This window comes from Coturnix japonica, chromosome Z (genome assembly GCF_054131305.1).
Source record: "Coturnix japonica strain WE chromosome Z, WE-NBRP24, whole genome shotgun sequence".
NCBI classification, from domain to species: domain Eukaryota; kingdom Metazoa; phylum Chordata; class Aves; order Galliformes; family Phasianidae; genus Coturnix; species Coturnix japonica.
In genome coordinates this window covers 14,000,802-14,020,011 of record NC_140702.1, presented here as the reverse complement: position 1 = coordinate 14,020,011, position 19,210 = coordinate 14,000,802, and the positions used below count along the sequence as shown (strand labels likewise).

At 46.3% G+C, this 19,210-nt stretch overlaps 1 protein-coding gene across 2 annotated transcripts in view; it reads left to right on the top strand.

Moving 5' to 3' along the window:
- The first annotated feature begins 8,608 nt into the window (after positions 1 to 8,608).
- The window catches only part of GRIN3A (glutamate ionotropic receptor NMDA type subunit 3A), a 60,599-nt gene continuing 49,997 nt past the window's right edge, over positions 8,609 to 19,210 (top strand). Inside the window, exon 1 of one of the 2 annotated variants that reach the window (XM_085529841.1) lies at positions 8,609 to 9,688. In XM_085529841.1, coding sequence (XP_085385967.1) covers positions 8,978 to 9,688 — 711 coding nt within the window. In that variant the 5' untranslated portion in view covers positions 8,609 to 8,977. The remainder of the gene's footprint in view (positions 9,689 to 19,210) is intronic. The other variant, XM_015849825.3, reaches the window with a different exon arrangement.

Below are 19,210 nucleotides of genomic sequence, written 5' to 3'. Positions count from 1 at the left end.
TTTTTTTGAGGGCAGTAAATGCATTTCTGGTTTTGTCTTCTCCATTTGTTCAACTCCTAGCCAAGCCAATTAGTTAAGCACCATCAGCTTCCACATTAGATATCCCCAATAACTGGATAAAGCTTTAGGACATTGAGTTATGCCTCGGGCTAACATACAATTTTGAAGATCCTCCCAGAAGATCTGAGCTTTTCTTCCTATATATTTATTCAGGCTTAGTTTGTGAACACTTTATGTGTACTTGGCCAAAAATTCAGTTTCCGTCAGCCTCTTTGCTGCTGCAGACCCCTGTCTGAGAATGCTAGAACATCTTTCCTGTTTATATTGAAACGCACCAACCACAATTACCCCAAGTGATGTTTTCACAGTTCTTGTTGTCTGCAGGAGATGTGTGAGGCAGGAGGGAATGAACACTTTGCATCTGATCTGCATTCCAAAGAACCTCCACATTTTTCATTTCTCAACTATAAGAGCAGCTTTCCATCTAAGTTTGGAGCAGCCAGTGGCCAAGTTGCCTGCTGATACTGATGAACCCACAGAAGTGCCCAGCTTGCTCCTTCTGTGTCATGCCTAACTGTACCAGTACACCTAAGGATGTCAATGTGTAGGATCAAAACAATGGTAGCATTTCAGTTGTAGGGAGAAATTCTGAAAGTTGAGTCAAGGGCAGAGCATAATTTTGCTTTATTAGAAGAAAGGAAGAAAAACATCTGAGCTCACAGTACCAGCACATTTTGCAATTTCCACTTTGTTCCTAGAGGCACAGGTTGTTTATAGCACATTCCCTCTTTCCCTCCATCAGCTCACTTAGAGAAGCTGCTCTGCTATGGATAACCAGCACATGACAATTCTTCCTACTAGCAGCCTCTCATCTGAGCTGTCTATGATCATAGCAACGCATCACACTTCTTACAAAAATCCTTTTAAAATGAAGAAAATAAAACTCAAGCTATCTATCAAGCATTAATTAATAATTTACCTTCCAGATGCATCAAATTGCTTTGTCTTCCTTTTCAACACTTCTTACAAAAAGCATCTATCAATAATAATTATTATTGATAATGGTATTTATTACTAATAATGGTATTTATTAGTAACTATTAATTACAGTTGTACTTTTTTTTCCCCTCTGGTATTTGTCAGGGGGTAGGAACACACAAGGCTTCAGCCAAAAGAAAAACTAAGTCTCATTCTCTGTGCTGTCATTATGTTGCCTTTCTAGAAAGCTTTTTACACACAACAGTGTGTTGTCTCTCCATGTTTAAGGGTACACCTTGGCGCTTGCTTGTCACGCTGCGAGGCACCAGAGCAGTGCTGAAGTTGCATTTCATAACAAGGTACTGAAACTGATTAAGGACCTACACAGTGCAGCTGGAAGGCACACACCAGTTTCCAAGCCCAGGATTATATCATAAACCCTGAGATGTCTTTACTCATTCTTCTCACAGGATATGTTTACCCCCTGCTAACCATCAACATGTTAAAAATACCTGTGCTTACTCCAACGCAGCCCATTCCTGCAATGAGAGTAATTTGGTGCTGGCGGTAGCACTCTGGATTTTCATGAGCATAATGTTAAAGGAAGCTTCTGTTTTTAAAAATATATCAGACTTCGCTTTTCTTGAGCAGATATTTAAATTCCCCCATTCTTAGGTTGCTTCTGGAGCATGACACAACCCATTTGTCATTTGTCATATGTACACATCTGATTTAACTATTGCTTCTTCTGTACTGCCTTACTAAGAGGGCAACCAGCCTCACATTACTTAAAGGTTCTCTTGAACAAATGCCACACATCCAGTTCATCTATTTCCTTCTAAAAACACGACCTTGGGTGAATGCCATTCTCACTTGTACTTTATCTCTCATGTCAGCATTTTACAGCCATTTCCCTTTTGCCACTGTAATCTCCTATGTGAGCCTAATCCTACCAACCTCTTCCACTGTTTAGCTTCCTAAGATGTTTACTGGTATCACATATCTTTTTCCTGGTATCATTTTGAAGAGGGAATAATTGTAATTCAGACTACATCATAGGTTATATACCTGCCTGTTGTTAAGCCCACATGTGTAGAAACATGGCTCCTTCACAGAATCACAGAATCACAGAATGACCCGGGTTGGAAGGGACCTCAAGGATCATGTAGTTCCAACACCCCTGCCTAGCAGGGCCACCAAACATACACATTTACTAGATCAGGTTGATGCAGAAGACTCTTATCTCCATTCATGTACATGGCCTTATCAGAGTATTTGATATAAATAGATAGACTGAATAGAATCATAGAATCATTAAGGTTGGAAAAGACCACTAAGGTCACCCAGTCCTACCATGCTTACTGACCATGTTCCTAAGTGCTACATCCACACATTTCTTGAACACCTCCGAGGACAGTGACTCCACCACCTTGTCGGGCAGCCCTTTCTGACCACTCTTTCTAAGAAGAATTTTTCCTGATATTCAACCTGACCCTCCCTGGTGCAACTTGAGACCATTCGCTCTCATCCTACTGCATCCTACCACATCTCTCTCATTCCCTGTCTCATTTTAATTCCCCCTACATGGGAGAAAAGGCTGACATCCCACCTTACCACAACCTCCTTTCATGGAGATGTTCCCAGTTCCCTCAACTGCTCCTCTTAAGTTTTTTTAGGCCCTTCACAGCTTCATTGCCCTTCTCCAGACATGCACAACTGACACCAGGTACCTCCTGGGACATTTTCTACTGAAGCAAAGGGTGAGCAAGGTACACGGTCTGTCCCTGGGGCTCCCCATATCACTAGCTCAGCACTATACAACAGGGTGATTTTGTTTCTTTTTTTCTGGGTATGCCACATCTTGAGGGAAACTTCAGCAAGAAGCAACTTTTAAGAAATCAATTACCTGCCACAAATACGTGCACACCAGCAAGATGCCATGCAAATGAAGCAAGTCACTGAAGATACCAACAACCCTATAGCCAGGCAGGGGCTCCATTAACAGGTGTGGTTGCTATTGCTAAAACATGTAAATGCAATTAAAACTGAAAAACAAGGGCCCAAGCAGGTTCTCCCTTCTGGTGGAAGCTGAGGAGGCAGCTTGGCTGGAGGCTGGGACAGATGCTCACCTCATGCTACACCACATCCCTTGGTGCCAGGCTGTGCAGCCCCAGGGGTGCCTAAGGCAGTCATGTCTGCAGCTGGGGAGGGGACTCCTGTCCGACCCACTTTTGCTCTACTGGAAATTGTTGTTAATACCAACAGTTTTCACCAGGTTCTCCCTCCTGCCCTGAGGTCTGCAGATTCAGCGCTTCCAATAGGCAAGTGTAAGGGTTAAGCCCACACTGCTGCTGCACAGGAGATGAGGCAGTTTGCCAATTTTGCAGCCCTCAGTAAACTTGACAGAATTGTTTAGCTGGACAAATTGGGTGAATTATCTCTTACACAGGTGCTGTTGTGGCCTTTCTAGAGATTGCTTATGCAGTCTTTTCCTGTTTTTAACGCAGCCCTTAACATGTAACTGTGATAAGCACCTGTGATATCACTCCTCCCATCTCTAAGAGCAGAGGCAGCAAAAAATATGTGATCCTGCCAGGGCCATGTGGTGGGGTTTGCTCTCCTCCTGTGGTGGAAATTGAAGGCTTTGCCTGGAAGTCCAGTGGTCTTCCTTCATCTTTACAAATGCAAAAGTATACAGGCAAAGTTGCATTAAATCCAGGTTGGTCCTACATGGGTCTGATGGCATCAACTTTTCATGAATAACACCCTCAGTGGGGCCAACGCAGAAAATTTCCCACTATGAAAGAACAACTGGGGGAGGGAACACCTGCCTGCCTGCTGACAAAAAGCCAGAAGAATGTCACTGCATTCACAGCAGTAGCATATGAACACAAGCACACAACACCCTCAAAGCCACTCCTGTGCTCTCTACTCAGGGCTTGCCAGCACAGCACAGAGAAGCTGGCCAGCAGTGGGAATGAATTTTCCTCCTTAATGACTCCCTGCAGATGATGTTCTTCCCTTTGACTCAGTTCTGAAACATTTCTGGCATATAGTGGGGCTTTTTGATAGAGTTTAAAAGGCCATGGTCAGCAGGTTGAGGGACATGATCCTGCCCCTCTACTCTGTGATGGTGAGACATCTCCTGTAGTGCTGCATCCAGACTTCAGTACAGGAAAGACATGGGCCTGTTGGAGTGTATCCAGAGTTGGGCCACAGAAATGATCCAAGGGATGGAACACCTCTCCTACGAGGACAGGCTGAGAGCTGGGACTATTCAGCCTGGAGAAGACTCCAGGGAGATCTGGGAGCAGCCTTTCTGTATCTAAAGTGGAGCTACAGGAAAGAAGGAGGATTAGTAGGTTCTGTGATGACAGAACAAGGGGAAATGGTTTCATACTAAAAGGAGGGGAGATTTAGATTAGATATAAGGAAAAGTGGAAAAAAGTTTTCTACAATAAGGGTAGAAAAGTACTGGAATAAGTTGCCCAGAGATGTGGTGGAAGCCCCATCTCTGGAGATTCTCAATGCCAGGTTGGACTGGGCTCTGAGCACCTGATCTAGCTGTAGGTAGCTGTATTCTCTGCAAGGGAGTTGGACTAGAGGATCTTTAAGGGTTCCCTCCAACTCAAACTGTTCTATGATTCTATGACTCCAGTACTCAGAAGGCTGCAGGAGGCTTTACATTAAACCAGACCTTGGATCCTCAGAAAAACATCCCTCTAAACGGAGGGTCTCCCAGAAGGCTCTCTCTCTGTGCCTTACATTGTGCTGCTATAAGCAGTGGTGGGCCCATTCCTTGCTACTGAAGCTGCTTTCATGGCCACCATATTAACCTAGAGGGAGCAACACGGGAGATTTGATAACACAGCTGGAGAGTCAAAAATAAAAGCAGCTACAGGCAGTGGCAGAAACTTCAGGGAGTCATATCCACAGGCCTAGCACTCAACTGGATTATTAAGGTGCTTTGGTATTGGTTATGGCTTTGCCCAGGTTTAATGTATCTCAATGGAGAGAAAATGAGGAGGCCTGCAGGCAGACCAGCAAGGAAGGAAGAAAACAAGACGAAACATCAAACTCAAAATATATAGCATGAAAATAATACATGGCAATTGGGGATCTCAAGAAGGTTTTATAGCTGCTTGTTTGGGAAGATATACACCACCACATCCACCAAGTAGCAATAAAACGAGTCATTGGATCACTCACATTAACAGAGCACCTGCAAGGATACTTGTGCTTCCTCCTTCTGGCAACAGAAAATGGTCTGTCTCACAGTTAGAGCTGAGCCCACTGTAGGCACCTCAATACCTTGGCCTGACTTGTGAGCATCACTTCCACTTCAGAGAGATGTTCAGGAGCCAACAGAGAGCCTGCCTATACCAGGGAATCTGTAGGCATAAATCTGGAGTGGCCATGCCCTGTAGGTTCATACCAGGCCAGCACTAGGGCAAGGCAAAGCTTTTCAAGCAAAACAGCCTACTTAACATGTTTAATGCAGTTTTGGGTTTCTGAAGGTATCTGCAAACTCATAAATACTCCTGGCTGGAAAAAGATTTGCGGAGAAGAGAATGCAAAAACACTGAGATTTTTATTTTGCCTCTTCTCTTCCTCCTTAAAATGGCAATTAAAATGAAAAACATGGCATGTTGAAATGTCTGTAAATGTATTTAGATAAATTTGGACATTTAAATAGAAAAAAAGTAATTTACTCCTTGTTGGTGAGAAACTAAGTTTAGCCTGTGCCAGGCTTTTCCCTAATTCTCATTTCTTAATGACAATTATCATCAGTGGAAAAAGAAAAAAAGAAAGAAAGGAAGAAAAAATAAAAAGAAAGAAAGAAAATAATTTCATTGCAGACTGACCCATAATAAATCTCTTACCCACTCCAGGGACAGAGGTAGTGTGTGATACCCTGAATCTCAGCTGGTGACTTCAGCATTCTGAAAAGCAGGGTGGATGAACACGAGTGGAAGCAAAGGGCTCTCACACTCTGCCAAGTGCAAGCAGACTGCCTTATTCCAAGCAGGCTGTGCTGCTTAAAGGGAATGGGCCTTGCAGGAGGATGCCATGACACACAAGAGGACAACTGTTCTGCATCCCAGAACACAAACAAATAAATGACAATGAACCAAGCAACTGGAGAAGTAACAGCAAGAGAAACACAAGCAGCAATTTTAATCACATTTCCCCAATGCATTTTTCATTGCTGATGGGTTCTCCCCAGCTTTAAGGGATGGAGGCTGAGTGCTTTCTGTGGCTGCAGCTTCCCAGCAGGCAGTGCCACCAGTGCTGCATGCTCGGGGTTACCCAAGGGGATGGCTGACTCAGAGCGGGTCTGCCCTGATCTGCCTGGTCTTATTTCAGCTCTAAAGGGAGAGCAGAGCAGATGCTGTGTCTGCAGCCCCCATGAGGAAGGGGAAAGCAGAAGGCAGTTCTGAGGCCAGAGATGAAAAAAGTCACTCATCTGTCAAACTTTAAAAATTTATTCTGCTTTGGAAGAGGGACAGCTAAAAAGCAGGGTGCCCCTGACTCTGAATGGGCTCAAATGCCTCTTATCAGACCCAACAAATTGTGCCTCTTTTCCACGTGTATATTTGTGCAAGTAAAGTAATGAACAAACTGATTGTACAACTTTGCAATCACTACGTGTGCATACTTTTACAAAGTCTGTACCTTTTTTTCAGACCAATTTCTACAAATATTTGAGCCTCTTAAAGAAGAGCACATGTCAGGGTTTGAATATTCTTCAGTCAAGCCCCTGAGTAAGCACTTTGGCATTGTGTAGAACTTCATTAATAATCAGGAGTATATGGGTAAAAATAAAGGCTACAAAGAAAACCGGTAACAATTTGTTGCTATAAGTAATAAATCTGTACAGTGCTGAAGTCCTTCAAGTCAAAACAATCATGGACTCATTAAGGTTGGACCATACAGACCACCTGCAGTCTGCCCACTGCACTCTGCTGAAGATACTGTGCACGGCCATTTGCTGTGAACCACTCAGAAGTGGGCTCTGCACCAGGAATTACCTACAGCAGAAGTCCCAGCCTAATGAAGTTTCAAATAAATGGCAATTTAGGCTGTCTGTTATTGTTTCTTCTAAAACTTGGAATGCATTTTATCCAATGACCAAACTTCAGGCTGCATAAGTCTGAAACCTAATTACTTTAAATCTTAGTCTAGAGATCACGGAGTCTCAAAGACTTGCTGGTTCCACTTGTGGCCCACAGAAACATCCTCTCTCACACTGGAGCCTGTGCTGCATGACCCAGTGAGAACTGGTTGTTACTGAGCTACACAGCCGAGAAGTTACGTGATAAGCAGGCATTTACAAGCCTGAGAAAAAGGATGCTAATATACAGGTAACTCTGAAAGCCAGTTGTTGTGGCCTTGGGAAAATAAAAAATAGAATTAAAAATAATAATAAAGAAAACAACACTGTTAAAGGCAGCAGTGCATATTGGCATGCACACCACTCTGCCATTTGTGGCTTCCCAGCATGCAGCCACATGAGTCCAAAGGTACAGTATGAAAGAAGCAGGGCTCACTTGGGCAATGGGAAGTGGCACATGGGAATGAGGAGGTGCTGAAGCAATGGACCTGAGGGCGTAAGAGGTAAAACAGTTTTTGTAGAAATGCAGAAAAATGCAAAGATAACGAACGACAAGTGCTGTGTACACCTCTGGTGGGCTCCTCTCACAGAGGGTGGATTTAAAATACATGCTGTAGAATTATATTAGCACAGAACCGTGTGAGTTGGAAGGGACACTTAAAGGCCATCTGGTCCAACCCCCTGCAGAGAACTGGGACACCTACAGCTCCATCAGGTGCTCAGAGCCTGGTCCAGCCTGACCTTGAGTGCCCCCAGGGATGGGGCATCCACCTCCTCACTGAGCAACCTGTGCCAGTGCCTCACTGACCTGTTAGAGGGAAAAGACCACATTCTTGATATAACACGATTGTTTTCTTTAGACGTAGATTTTCTGCCTGTCAATTAAATACTTTAATAATAATAATAGTAATAATAATAATGAAAAGCTAAAAGGGCGGTTTCTGACCCTTTCAGGAGCGTAGGTCTGGGCGCAGGAGGCGGCAGCGGGTCGGCACGTTGCTGGGAGCATCCCATACTGGGTCCTGGGGCTGAGTACGGAGCGTGGACGCCCGTCGGAGCGCCACAGCTCGGGCTCGCACGAAATTAGCGGCTCTGAGGCGAAGCGGGGACTTTCCCCAGTCCCCCGCAGACGCAAACGCGCCTCTCCGCTCTGTTTTCTACCGGGAGAAAGGTGTTCTGTCATACAAACAACTGCAGAAAGCGCTCACGCCTCGCAGAGCGCAGCGATCGGGTCCCACGCGCTGAACAACACGCGCCGTCAAAGCGGCCGCACGCAGACGGAGACACCCACGCGGGCGGGGGCCGGGGCTGACACCCCCCAGCTCTGCGCCCTACAGGCTCCCGCTCGTCCTTCCCGCTCTTGCGGGGCTCCGCTCCGTCCGTCGGGGCCGTCCCGACACGCGTCCCCGGGGGAGGGAGCGAGCCCTCCCCGCCGCTCTCCATCCTCCCTCCGGGCGGGCGGCTCCCTACCGGCGGGGGCGGCGGGGACTACAAGTCCCGGCTGCCCGGGGAGGAGCCGCTCGCCGTCCCTCCCGGTGGGAGCGCAGCGCAGCCCAGCGACCGCCCGCAGCCCCGCCGCCCGGCAACTTTTCTCGCTCTCTCCGGAGCCGGGCAGGGCAGCGCGCCGGGGGGCTGCGGAGCGGAGCCGGGCTGGGAGACGGCCGGGGGACGGCGTGGGGAGAGGCACCGCGCGGGGGAACCGCTGCGGAGGCGGCGTGGGGGCCGCCCCGGGGCCGTCCAGCTGCAGCCCGGGCTCCGCGAGGGGCGGGCCGGGGGCTGAGCCCCCCCCCCACACTCCCTCCGGCCCCGGGGCGGGGGCGCGGCGGCGGGGCCCCATGGGCGGCGGCGGGGGCGGCTCTGCGCCGGGTTCGCCCGCCGCGGCTGATGCCGCTGCCGGCCGCGTGCGGGGCGGCTGAAGCGGGGTGGGCCGGGGCCGGGGGTGGCGGCGGTCGGCGGCGGCGGCGGGCCATGTGTCGGCCAGGGGTGCGCGGGCTCCTGGGCCGGGCGTGCCTGCTGCTGCTGCCGCCCTGCGCCCTGGTGCTGGCGGCGGTGCCCGGCTCCGCGTCCCACCCGCAGCCCTGCCAGATCCTGCGGCGCATCGGGCACACCGTCAGGGTGGGGGCCACCCACCTGCAGCCCCGCGCCCCCGCCGCCGCTTGGAGCGGGGAGGCTGCGGGCGGCGGCCCCGAGGGGGAGGTTGCGGCGGGGGCCCGGGGTCGCCGGCCGGGGGGCGGCGGGGAGCGGCGGCCGGGGCCCGCTCCCTCGCCGCGGGACGCGCTACTGCTGGCCGTGGCGAATCTCAACGGCGTGGCCGGGCTGCTGCCCTACAACCTGTCCCTGGAGGTGGTGATGGCGATCGAGGCGGGGCTGGGCGACCTGCCCCTATTCCCCTTTTCTTCCCCCAGCGCCTCGTGGAGCAACGACCCCGTCTCCTTCCTGCAGAGCCTCTGCCACACCGTGGTGGTGCAGGGGGTCTCCGCCATCCTCGCCTTCCCGCAGAGCCGCGGGGAGATGCTGGAGCTGGACTTCGTCTCGGCGGCGCTGCGCATCCCCGTGGTCAGCATCGTGCTGGGAGAGTTCCCCCGGCGGAGCCCGGTAAGGAGATGGGGGGGAGGAGGGGGAGCGGCGCGGTGCCCGCATCCCGGGAGCCCTGCGGGAAGGAGCCGGGAGCGGGGAGCGGGGTACGGCGTGGGGAACGAGCGACGGATTCGGGACCACCCGTCCTGAGCTCTGTCCCCTTTCCAGCACCCTTTCCCTGTGGTGGCGGGGTACGAGCATCCTCTCTTAGCACGAGAGGCGATCAGAGCGAAGTTGCGAGCGCGGCGTGGTTTGCCGTGCGGAGTTGCGCGGCTGAGATGAGATAGCGGCTCCTGCGGTGCAGCCCGTGCAGTGTGAGAGGCGATCCTCTGGAGAAGCTTAACTTGGCTTTTGGAGAAGTTTCCCGTACCAAAAGAGGGTAGTTAGCCAAAGTGTGTGTGGGGAGGGGGAGAGATAGGGGCTACTCATGTCTTTATTTATTACTTTATATATTTATTACTGGTAAAAATGCTTTGCGGGGTTCGTGTGGGGTAGTATCTATCGACTGTTTACTCGGTGACAGTTTTCAGGGAAGTTATTTGCTCTTCCTTGGCTTTTCATTGAGCATTTCTGTTACTTGTAGTTCGTGCATCGCTGCTAGTTTGATTTGCGGGGTACTGAAACGCTTACCTAAAACAGTAGGAACTGCAGGCTGACTGTGTCTGCGTTTGGCTGTATAGCTGAAGTCACAGCATCAAAACTCAGTGCCTAACTGCCTGAGGCACAACTTAAGGCTGTGTCCCAGGAGTGCTGAATTTTCTGCCATGCGGAGGTGGCATCGTTGTGTTTTAAGCTCTGGGAAAAGGTGATGATGGTTCAGTATGTTGCAAACGCAGGTTCGGTGTCAAAAGTCATGTCCAGGTGAAGGAGTGGGAAGAAAACACACTTTATGTGGCCCACAACGAGGGAAGTTGTGATGAGATGGCAGAAGCTGCCATTTAAGTAGCCAGGAGGAGCAGTTGTTTTACGTAGGAGGCAGCTCAACTTTGCGGTCAGAATTCAATCAGAAAAAAAAAAGATTACCAACTAAATTTTCTTCGCAAAAACAAACAGAAATCCCAGCCCGGATCAATATATTCTGTATATTTTTTTTAATGTTAAGACTGTGATAGAAGAGGTAGGAAAAGAGCTAGTTTGTAATTGGAGGTGTGACCACTGTGTGCTGCTCTAAACTCTGCTGGTTTTCACTAGCTTGGCAAGGATGGTAGAGGGTTTCTCTACAGATTACGCCTAAACTCAAGGATGATCCATACCACTGAATCCCCCTGTTAGGATGTGCTTTGTGCCAATAGCACCCAAATGAGCTGAGTGTCACCATCCCACTTTGCAGTTACATTCACTGTTGTATCTGAGCTAGCAACCAAAGCTCCCTGAAGACCAGAGCTTGAACCATCTCCGTGTTAGAGTTATTTTCTGTTCCAAGCCAGATGGGGCTAAGTGCGTCTGAAGCTGCCTGAGGACGCAACATATGTTAAATGCATATCATGCAGGACAGCAGTCATTGTTCCTTTCACAGACTTCATGGTTCCTGCTTAACTTTCACACTCTTCTCAGGGGTGAGCCAACTGTTCTCATTGGATAAATCTGCCCAAATCAGGACTTTGTTCCTAAGCAGACGTTTAAATGTTGTTGTTGTCTGTGACGGTGAAACCAATGCCAGACTTTAAACCTGTGTTTAAGTGCTGAGGAGATTCTTTTTTTTTTTTTTTTTTTTTCATATCAGCTTAAAAAAAAATATAAATCATTCTTCAAGGCTTTGTGGATATTAAAAAAATCTCATCTATATTTAAAGGCCAGCCAGTAATACAAATCTATTCATCTCCAGAATTGGCTTGGAGAGCCTGCACATCCTTCTGAATACTTTCACTTAACAAACACCGTTCAGAAGCTAATTCAGGATGCCTCACTTCATGTGCTGCCCAGAACTGCAGGATTTCCAGCACCATCTCGGGCCTGGGAGGGCTGGAGTGGTTGTTATGATGGTTTATTGCCCCAGGCAGGGGTTTTGTCTGTCTCCATGCTGTTCTAGCACTGGTGTGGACTGAATATCTTTATGGCCTCCAGGCCTAAACGCCCCAAGGCCGCAAGCTGCGCTAGCTACAGGCAGCATTAGAGCAGACATCAGTGAGTGGTGCCGTGGTTACGTGAGATAGGCTATGCCACTAAATAGGCTGAGAAGCCAGATTTTTAGAGGGGGGATGTAATGAAAGGTGTTGAGGGCTGGGATCTCACTCTTCCCCAAGAGGTGGTTGGGCCCTGGAATGGATGATGAGCTGCTGGAACTCATGGGTTGTTTGGACACTGCCCTCAGACACTGGGGCTTGAATTTTGGGTGGTGCTGTGTGGAGTCAGGGCTTGGACTCTGTGATCCTTGTGGGTCAATTTCAGCTCTGGATATTCTGTGACTGTGTTTCTGGCGTGGAAGCCATCAGCCCTGAGAAGCCTCCTGTCCTGCTCTGCTGGGCAGGGCTGTCCTGTCCTCACTCCTGCACAGCGACATGCCCCAGGGCATGGCCTGCAGGCCCATGGCTTTCCAGCTGGAGTAGCAGCGAGCCTGCAGTGTGTTTGTCCTTGAAGAGCATTGCCTACTGCCTGTCATGTTGGGAATGTTGCAGACGTGCGAACAAATATGACATCTGCTAGGTGCTGTCCTAGCAGCCCATCCTCAGAATGACTTGGAGCTTATGTTAGGGTTGTTTTAGGGGAACAGCAAGGTCTAGTTTTTCAAGTTAGGCCACAATGGGAACAAGTAAATATAATACTTGTGCTGTCACTGAATATTAACAACCTTATTCCTTCATATGGAAGTTTATAAAGAGCAGATATCCACTGTAATTGAAAAGTACTTGGATTTTTTAGTAAGTCTTCCATAATGTGGAACAAAGCGATACCTGAAATGAAGAGAAAGACCAGGATCTGGTACTGAAATTCATTTTAATAGCACAGGCTGTTGCCTCCATCACATGTGATGGTGTGCTTCAAAAGTGTGTATGCAGTGGGTGCTTAGTGCTTTTGAATGCTGAGTCTGAGCATCTTTTGAATGCCTTTTCTTCATTAAAATCTCTTCTGAAGTTCAGAGAATGACAAAGCTAACAGCGTTCCCCCACAACAATTAACAATGACTTGGCAACAGCCATCACAGAGATACAGTGCTGAGGGCTGCGTGTGTCAGAACACACACACAGCTTCCAAAGATGCTCTGCAGAGTAAAATGTGACATATTTTTCTTTCACTTTGATTTGTATATGCTATTTAGTGACTAACGTAGACTGACAGTAAATCCAGACACTGTTGTGACCTGAAAGAAGCTGTTTACTTTTCTGAGTTTGCTGTCAGTCCTGTAAATTTTCACTCTCAGTAAGCAAAAGTAACAATTTATCACCGTCATTCAGCGAGCAGAAAACCACTGGATTCCTTTACTGCTAACACGAATGCAGATCACATTGAAGCTTTGACAGATCATTATTTTGGAAATAGCAGCTCACGAGCACTGATGTCACTGAGGCAGGACTTACCTTGTTAATTTTTTCATAACATATACTTTTTCTTTTCAATACTGCTAATGTCATTAACTATTTTCCCAGAGAGGAAACTGCAAACAGTACTAGAGAGCATGAACCACAAATAAATACAGTGATACCATTTGTAGTACAGAGCTGGGAGTTTGGAAAGGATAGCCTGCAATTTCTATTTTACAGGTGATAGTATCAGGAACACAAGGGAGATAATATTTGCAGCAGCTTTTGTCTGAACTTAAGAGCTAATGGACTGTTTTCAGGGGGCTTCAGATAAATCAGTAGACCTAATGTCTTTTAGCATTAGAAGGATTCTTTCCAGAGCAGCAAAACAGAACAAAATAAATCTGAATCATCTTGGTTCCTGCACGGCCAGTCCATACTTCATTTGGTTTCCTGAGTAACTGGAATTGCCAACACTTCTGATCACTGCTATGACTTCAGAAAGGGTAAAAAGAATACATAAATCATGTCAAGAGTTTTAGTTTAAACAGTGAGTTTCCTGACAAATTATCAACCTCATGCCGAGGATCTAAAAGCAAATGACCATTAGCATTTAACTTTAAAGGGATTAAGTTCTCTTTTGGAAAGAAAAGGGGCATGGGGGTGTGGAAGAGCTGTGTAGCTGATAGCACAGACACTTCTTTTCCTCCTTCAAGCCATAATTGCATCAGAAAGTTATTTCTGATGTTAAAAAAAAAAAAAAAATGGACTACAGATCTGCTATTAAGTGAGTCTTTTTACACTGACGCCTAATGTAGTACCTCCTGTAGTCAGCTCTCCTGGAGCCATTAATTCTTCTAAACACAAACTTAAGAGGTGTAATTCACATTTTGCTAGCAGTGTTGTTGTCGTCGTGCCATGAGAGAGATGGAGTGCACTTTTCCAAGTCTCACCCTTCAGCACTGTTTCCAACCCCTCTTCTTTAGAAGGAAGCCCCTCGGAAAGCCATCGAATTTGCCATCCTGCCACTGGGCTTCTGGAATTAAGAGATCTTGCAGCTTACAGTATTTTATTGTGATATGTGATAAATATACCTTGAGTTGCAAGAATGCATTTTCTTAGCTGTATTATTGCTTGTGGAGGAACAGTATTACGAGGTGAAGGAGTGTTTTTAAAAGTACTATTTCGGGACTTCATGCTCTTTGTAACCCTAGAAACTTATCTAGTATTCTTTACCACCTGAGTTGCTGTGAAATATTTCAGCAGGCTTCTCATATTCATCACCTGTGTTTCTTAAACATCTTTGGTGCGCAGCAGTGTTCTTGTTTTCTAGTATTTGTGGTTTGGTCAGCCACCAATCACAGTGTTATTCATAGTCCATACTTTATTGTACTTTTTTTTTTTTTTTTCCCCAAACAGTTGTTACTTAAGGAAATGTTGGCCATGCCTCAGTCTGAGTGCCTGCTTGTTTTCAAGTTAGGAGGGCTTAAGTAGAGCACACGGATCTAAGACATTGGAAACTGAGTAGTGCAGCGTTATTTGAAATGTGTGCACCAGAGATTCTCTGTTCAAGTAGCTTCAGCTCAACAGTGAGAAAACTGTCTCAATTACAGCAGAGGTTTATTACCCAGATTCAGAATGATCGCTGAGTCTATAATTATTTAGGGTATCTGACTTTGTGAATCTTTAGATAAAATTATATCAATGACTACTTTATTCTTGAAGTGCATCTACTTCTGTCATGTTTTATCAAATCGTGTAGTCAACTTCATAAGCTCCGTTGTGTTTTCAGTTACATCAATTCCATTTGAAAAGGGTGTAGAAGAGCTGCAACTGGGGAAGGAGGTGGGGGGGGAAATTATTCTCACAGTTGAATATTGCATTGGAAAGCACTTACTACTTAAACTAAGAGAAATATCTTTATTGGATTGATACAGAAACTAAAAAGCAAAGACACCTGCATTGTAGCCTCATGCGCATTTATCTCTGTCTCCTTCCTTGCTGTATTGGTCATACAGTACTAGATTTTGGAGGAAATAACTGAGGTGTCTATTAACAGGATTTCCTCATTCCCCATCGTGTATTATTGCTGTGATGCAGGAAACACTGAGTTAGTGTCAGATTCTGTTGCAGACTTGGTGTTTTCTTCTGTGTATTTGCTGTTACAGACATTCATAAAATGGTATCTTCCTAACTGAAGAGATCTTTTGCAGTACAGTGTACATACGTTGATAATGAGTGTCTGATTAAGTTAAGTGTTTAATTCTTACTGTACTTAATGACACCTGCTGACAGAAGAAATACCCATGTGGCATTCAATAAATAAAAATTAAATCTTGGCCAAGCAAATTTGCTGGTAGGTACTACATGAATACAAAATTTAGGCAGTAAGCAGAATATTGACAAAGAAAACATTATCTACAAATGTAAATTGGGGTGCTCAGTGTAACTTCCACAAGAATTTATTAACCACAAAAGCCTGAGCAACCCATATTTGCACTGGAATACATGGCTGACCTCAGTAAGCTGTTAATCAATTCAATGTTCACAATTAAATTCAAAGACAACTTATAAACATTTTCATCTAGGGTACATTTAATGAATTCTTTATTATTTAAACACATGAAATAATGCAAGCTCATGGCATTAGAACTCAAATCTGTTTTGGATTTAGCTACTTGTTTGAGCCATCAAATAAAAATGTTTAGCCTGTGTGTTATTTGAATATGAAAGAAATCCGGGTTTAGCAAGAAGCTGGGTATGGGCCGGCAGTGTGTGTTTGCAGCCTGGAAGGCAAACTGTGTTCTGGGCTGCATTAAAAAAGGGGTGGCCAGCAGGGAGAGGGAGGTGATTGCCCCCCTCTACTCAGCTCTTGTGATGCACCATCTGCAGTACTGCGTCCAGGCCTGGGGCACCCAGCACTAGAAAGATGCAGAGCTCTTGGAGTGGGTCCAGAAGAGGGACCACTAAGATGATCAGAGGGCTGGAGCACCTCTCCTGTGAGGAAAGGTTGAGGGAACTGGGCTTGTTTATCTTGGAGAAGGCTCTGGGGAGACCTCATTGAGGTCTTCCAGTACTTGAAGGGTGTTTGAACAGGAGGGGGAATTCCTGTTTACGAGGGTGGATGGTGATAGGACAAGGGGGAATGGCCTTAAACTAAAACAGGGGAGGTTTAGGTTTGAGATTATGAAGAAGTTTTTCATTCAGAGAGTGGTGACACACCGGAAGAGGTTGCCCAAGGAGGTTGTGGGTGTCCGAACTCTGGAGGCATTCAAGGCCAGGCTGGATGTGGCTCTGGGCAGCCTGGTCTGGTGGTTGGTGGCCCTGCATGTGGCGGGGGGGTTGAAACTGGATGATCATTGTGGTCCTCTTCAACCCAGGCCACTCTATGATTCTGTGATTCTAAGAAGACAGATAGAATTTATGTATTGCTGTTAATTCCTTATGGTGACGAACAGAAAACTGGAAAAGGCAGTTGCTTTTCTCATTCCAGGCTTGTCTTCTAAAGAAGAATCATGTTTCCATAGATCTGATCAAAGAGATTTTAAATAGGGTAAGGATTGTGTTTTCACTCGAACTGAAGAGCCCACCAAATCACACTGCAGTGCTTATAGCTGTGTATTGCAGAGCTTATACTGAATAGCTGGAAGAAGCCAGAGAAAAGAGAGGAAAACAAGAAAAGAGAAAACTAGAGACATAAATGCAAGTGACACAAGGGCAGATAAGGAGAAAATAAACTGAATCAGAGCTAGGAGAAAGTGCCCTTCTCTGTCTCTTATTTTCTCTGACTCCAGAAGCACAAAAACAGAATAATAGAGTTTTATATGAAATCACCGTACGAGGAGCCAGGGTCACCAAGCAGAGAGCCAGGAAGCTTGCCAGGGTTGAGTTGGCTGTGTTGCCTTGCTACCTGGGTAGGGACACTTGTCTCCAGCAAGTTATACTTCCCAAATTAGACCTGCAGATGTCTTGGGGAACTGCCAAGTCAACAGCATCTTCATGGGGGGTGCCAGGCATCTTGTGGTTCCAGCGTGTCCCTAACACCTGGGGATGGACCAGGACTGTACCAATACGTGCAACATGAGACCAGTAGGTATCCAAACAGGACTTAACTAATGAGTGGGAGCAAGTCCAAGCACAGCAGCTTTGGGATTGCATCATCTGGCTTCAGTAGCTGTTCTGTACATTTGATCTGGCCCGAAGTTCTGCCTGTTTTTGCCTGTATTCCATTGATTAGCCAAACTGGTCCTCACCACCATGGGGAGAGGATGTACAGCAGAAAGAGAAGTATTTAAGCTTGAGTAGGCAGCAGTGATGGATGATTCATTTATTAAGGGAGTCACACTTCAGCAAAGCCATTTGTGCAAGGGACTCCTCAGCAGCATGACTAACAAGTCTACAATCTGGCCCCAAGTGCTTCTCAGCTGTCACATCAAGCTCCAATCCTTACTTTTGGCAATTATTGACAAATACACAAGAACTACCAGGAGTGGGGAGGGACAGCACAAACAGCAGCAAGCTGTAGCTGGAGTCATGTGCAACCTGTTTGGAGTAGTGCTGGGACATGGCTTTAGCTGCATGTAGGCTTTCAGGACATAGCTCTGTTCAGCCTTGACATTCACTTTTCCATTCTGAACTTACTGTGTTGTTTCCCCACAGAGCAGTATGATACAGCATCTTGCAGCCCTGTGTTGTATATATAGCCTGTGCAAGGAGCGTGGCTGCTGCAAGAACTGGGGATAGTGAGTGAGGCAGCAGTGATGCTGAGTCTCTCTCCCTCTCTGGGCTGCACCAAGCTGCTTGCTTGGCTTCTGCATTGCCAGAAGGCTGACTGGAAGGTTTTTGCTTGGCACCTGATGGAAAAGATCTGCTTATCAGCGTGCTGGCTAATTAGCTTTTATCAAGAGTGCTGCAGTCACCTGAATCTGCCCAACTGCAGATGGGGAGGTGGAGATGAGGGGGGAAAGTGAGTGTGATCACAGGTGCATCCTCTGCTGCCAGTAACGTGCAGCAAATGGGTAAATTACTGCAATGTTTTGATTGCTGCTGTTGTATGGGAGAAGTCAAATGTCAGGAAATGCAGAAACTGGCATCATTTTCCTTTTCTTGCTACAGTATTTTTATGACTTTTTCTTCACCAGCTTTCATCTGTGATAGTAGCTTGCAAAGCCTATTTTACAATGTGGAAAGTATTTGAAATGCATTATAAAAATCTATGGATATGCTGCACAGGCATATTTTAAATTCTTAGTATTTCCCTAAAGGCGTACTATTCCAATTTCAGCTTTTTTAAGAATGTGAAGGAAATGATTGCCCATGCTGTTCATCAGACGTTTTACAAGGCTTAACTTAAGACAAGGTTAAAAGACAAGATAGATCTCGAAGCAAAAACTGAGATCTTGAAAATGAAGCCTTGCATTTGTTACAAGGAAAGAACTATTAGACCTAGCAATTAATAGCAGAAAAGAGCAGCTGTATTATGCACCGGGCTCTCTCAGTGATGTCACTGATAAAGCAGTTACATTACACTCGTTTTAATAGCATACTCATTCAAACCAGCTTAAAAAGAACTTTTTTTTTTTAACAGATGAAAAATCAGTATTATGAGTTCAGTTTGATAATTTTTCCGGTGCTATTTTGGATGAAAGCATAATTATTTATCACTTTCTCAGCTTGTAAGGCTCACTCACATATTTCAGTTAAACAGCTCTCGGTAGGGGAACAGTTTCTAAGAATTTACTGTACTTGACATAAGCATCAATACATGGGAAGAATAGATCTGAACATTTCCTGGAGCTGATAGCTGCCCTCTGTAGAGCATACTGAAGCTGTTTTAGCTGTAACTTACTTTTTGTAGCGCACTAATACTGTACAGTTAGTTTTGCTCCTACATTAGAAGGGCAACAGGGTGAAGCAGTTACTTGTCTGGGCTTCCTCAGCTTAAATTGCTTGTGATAGGCGCTGAAATGTAGAGCTCTGAGAGGATGAATGCATGCCCAGTAACTGCCTTGAGGGGAATAGAGGTAAGCAGTTGAAGCAAAACACATTGGAGCTTTTGGTTTCAGCTCTGGGACGTGAAAGC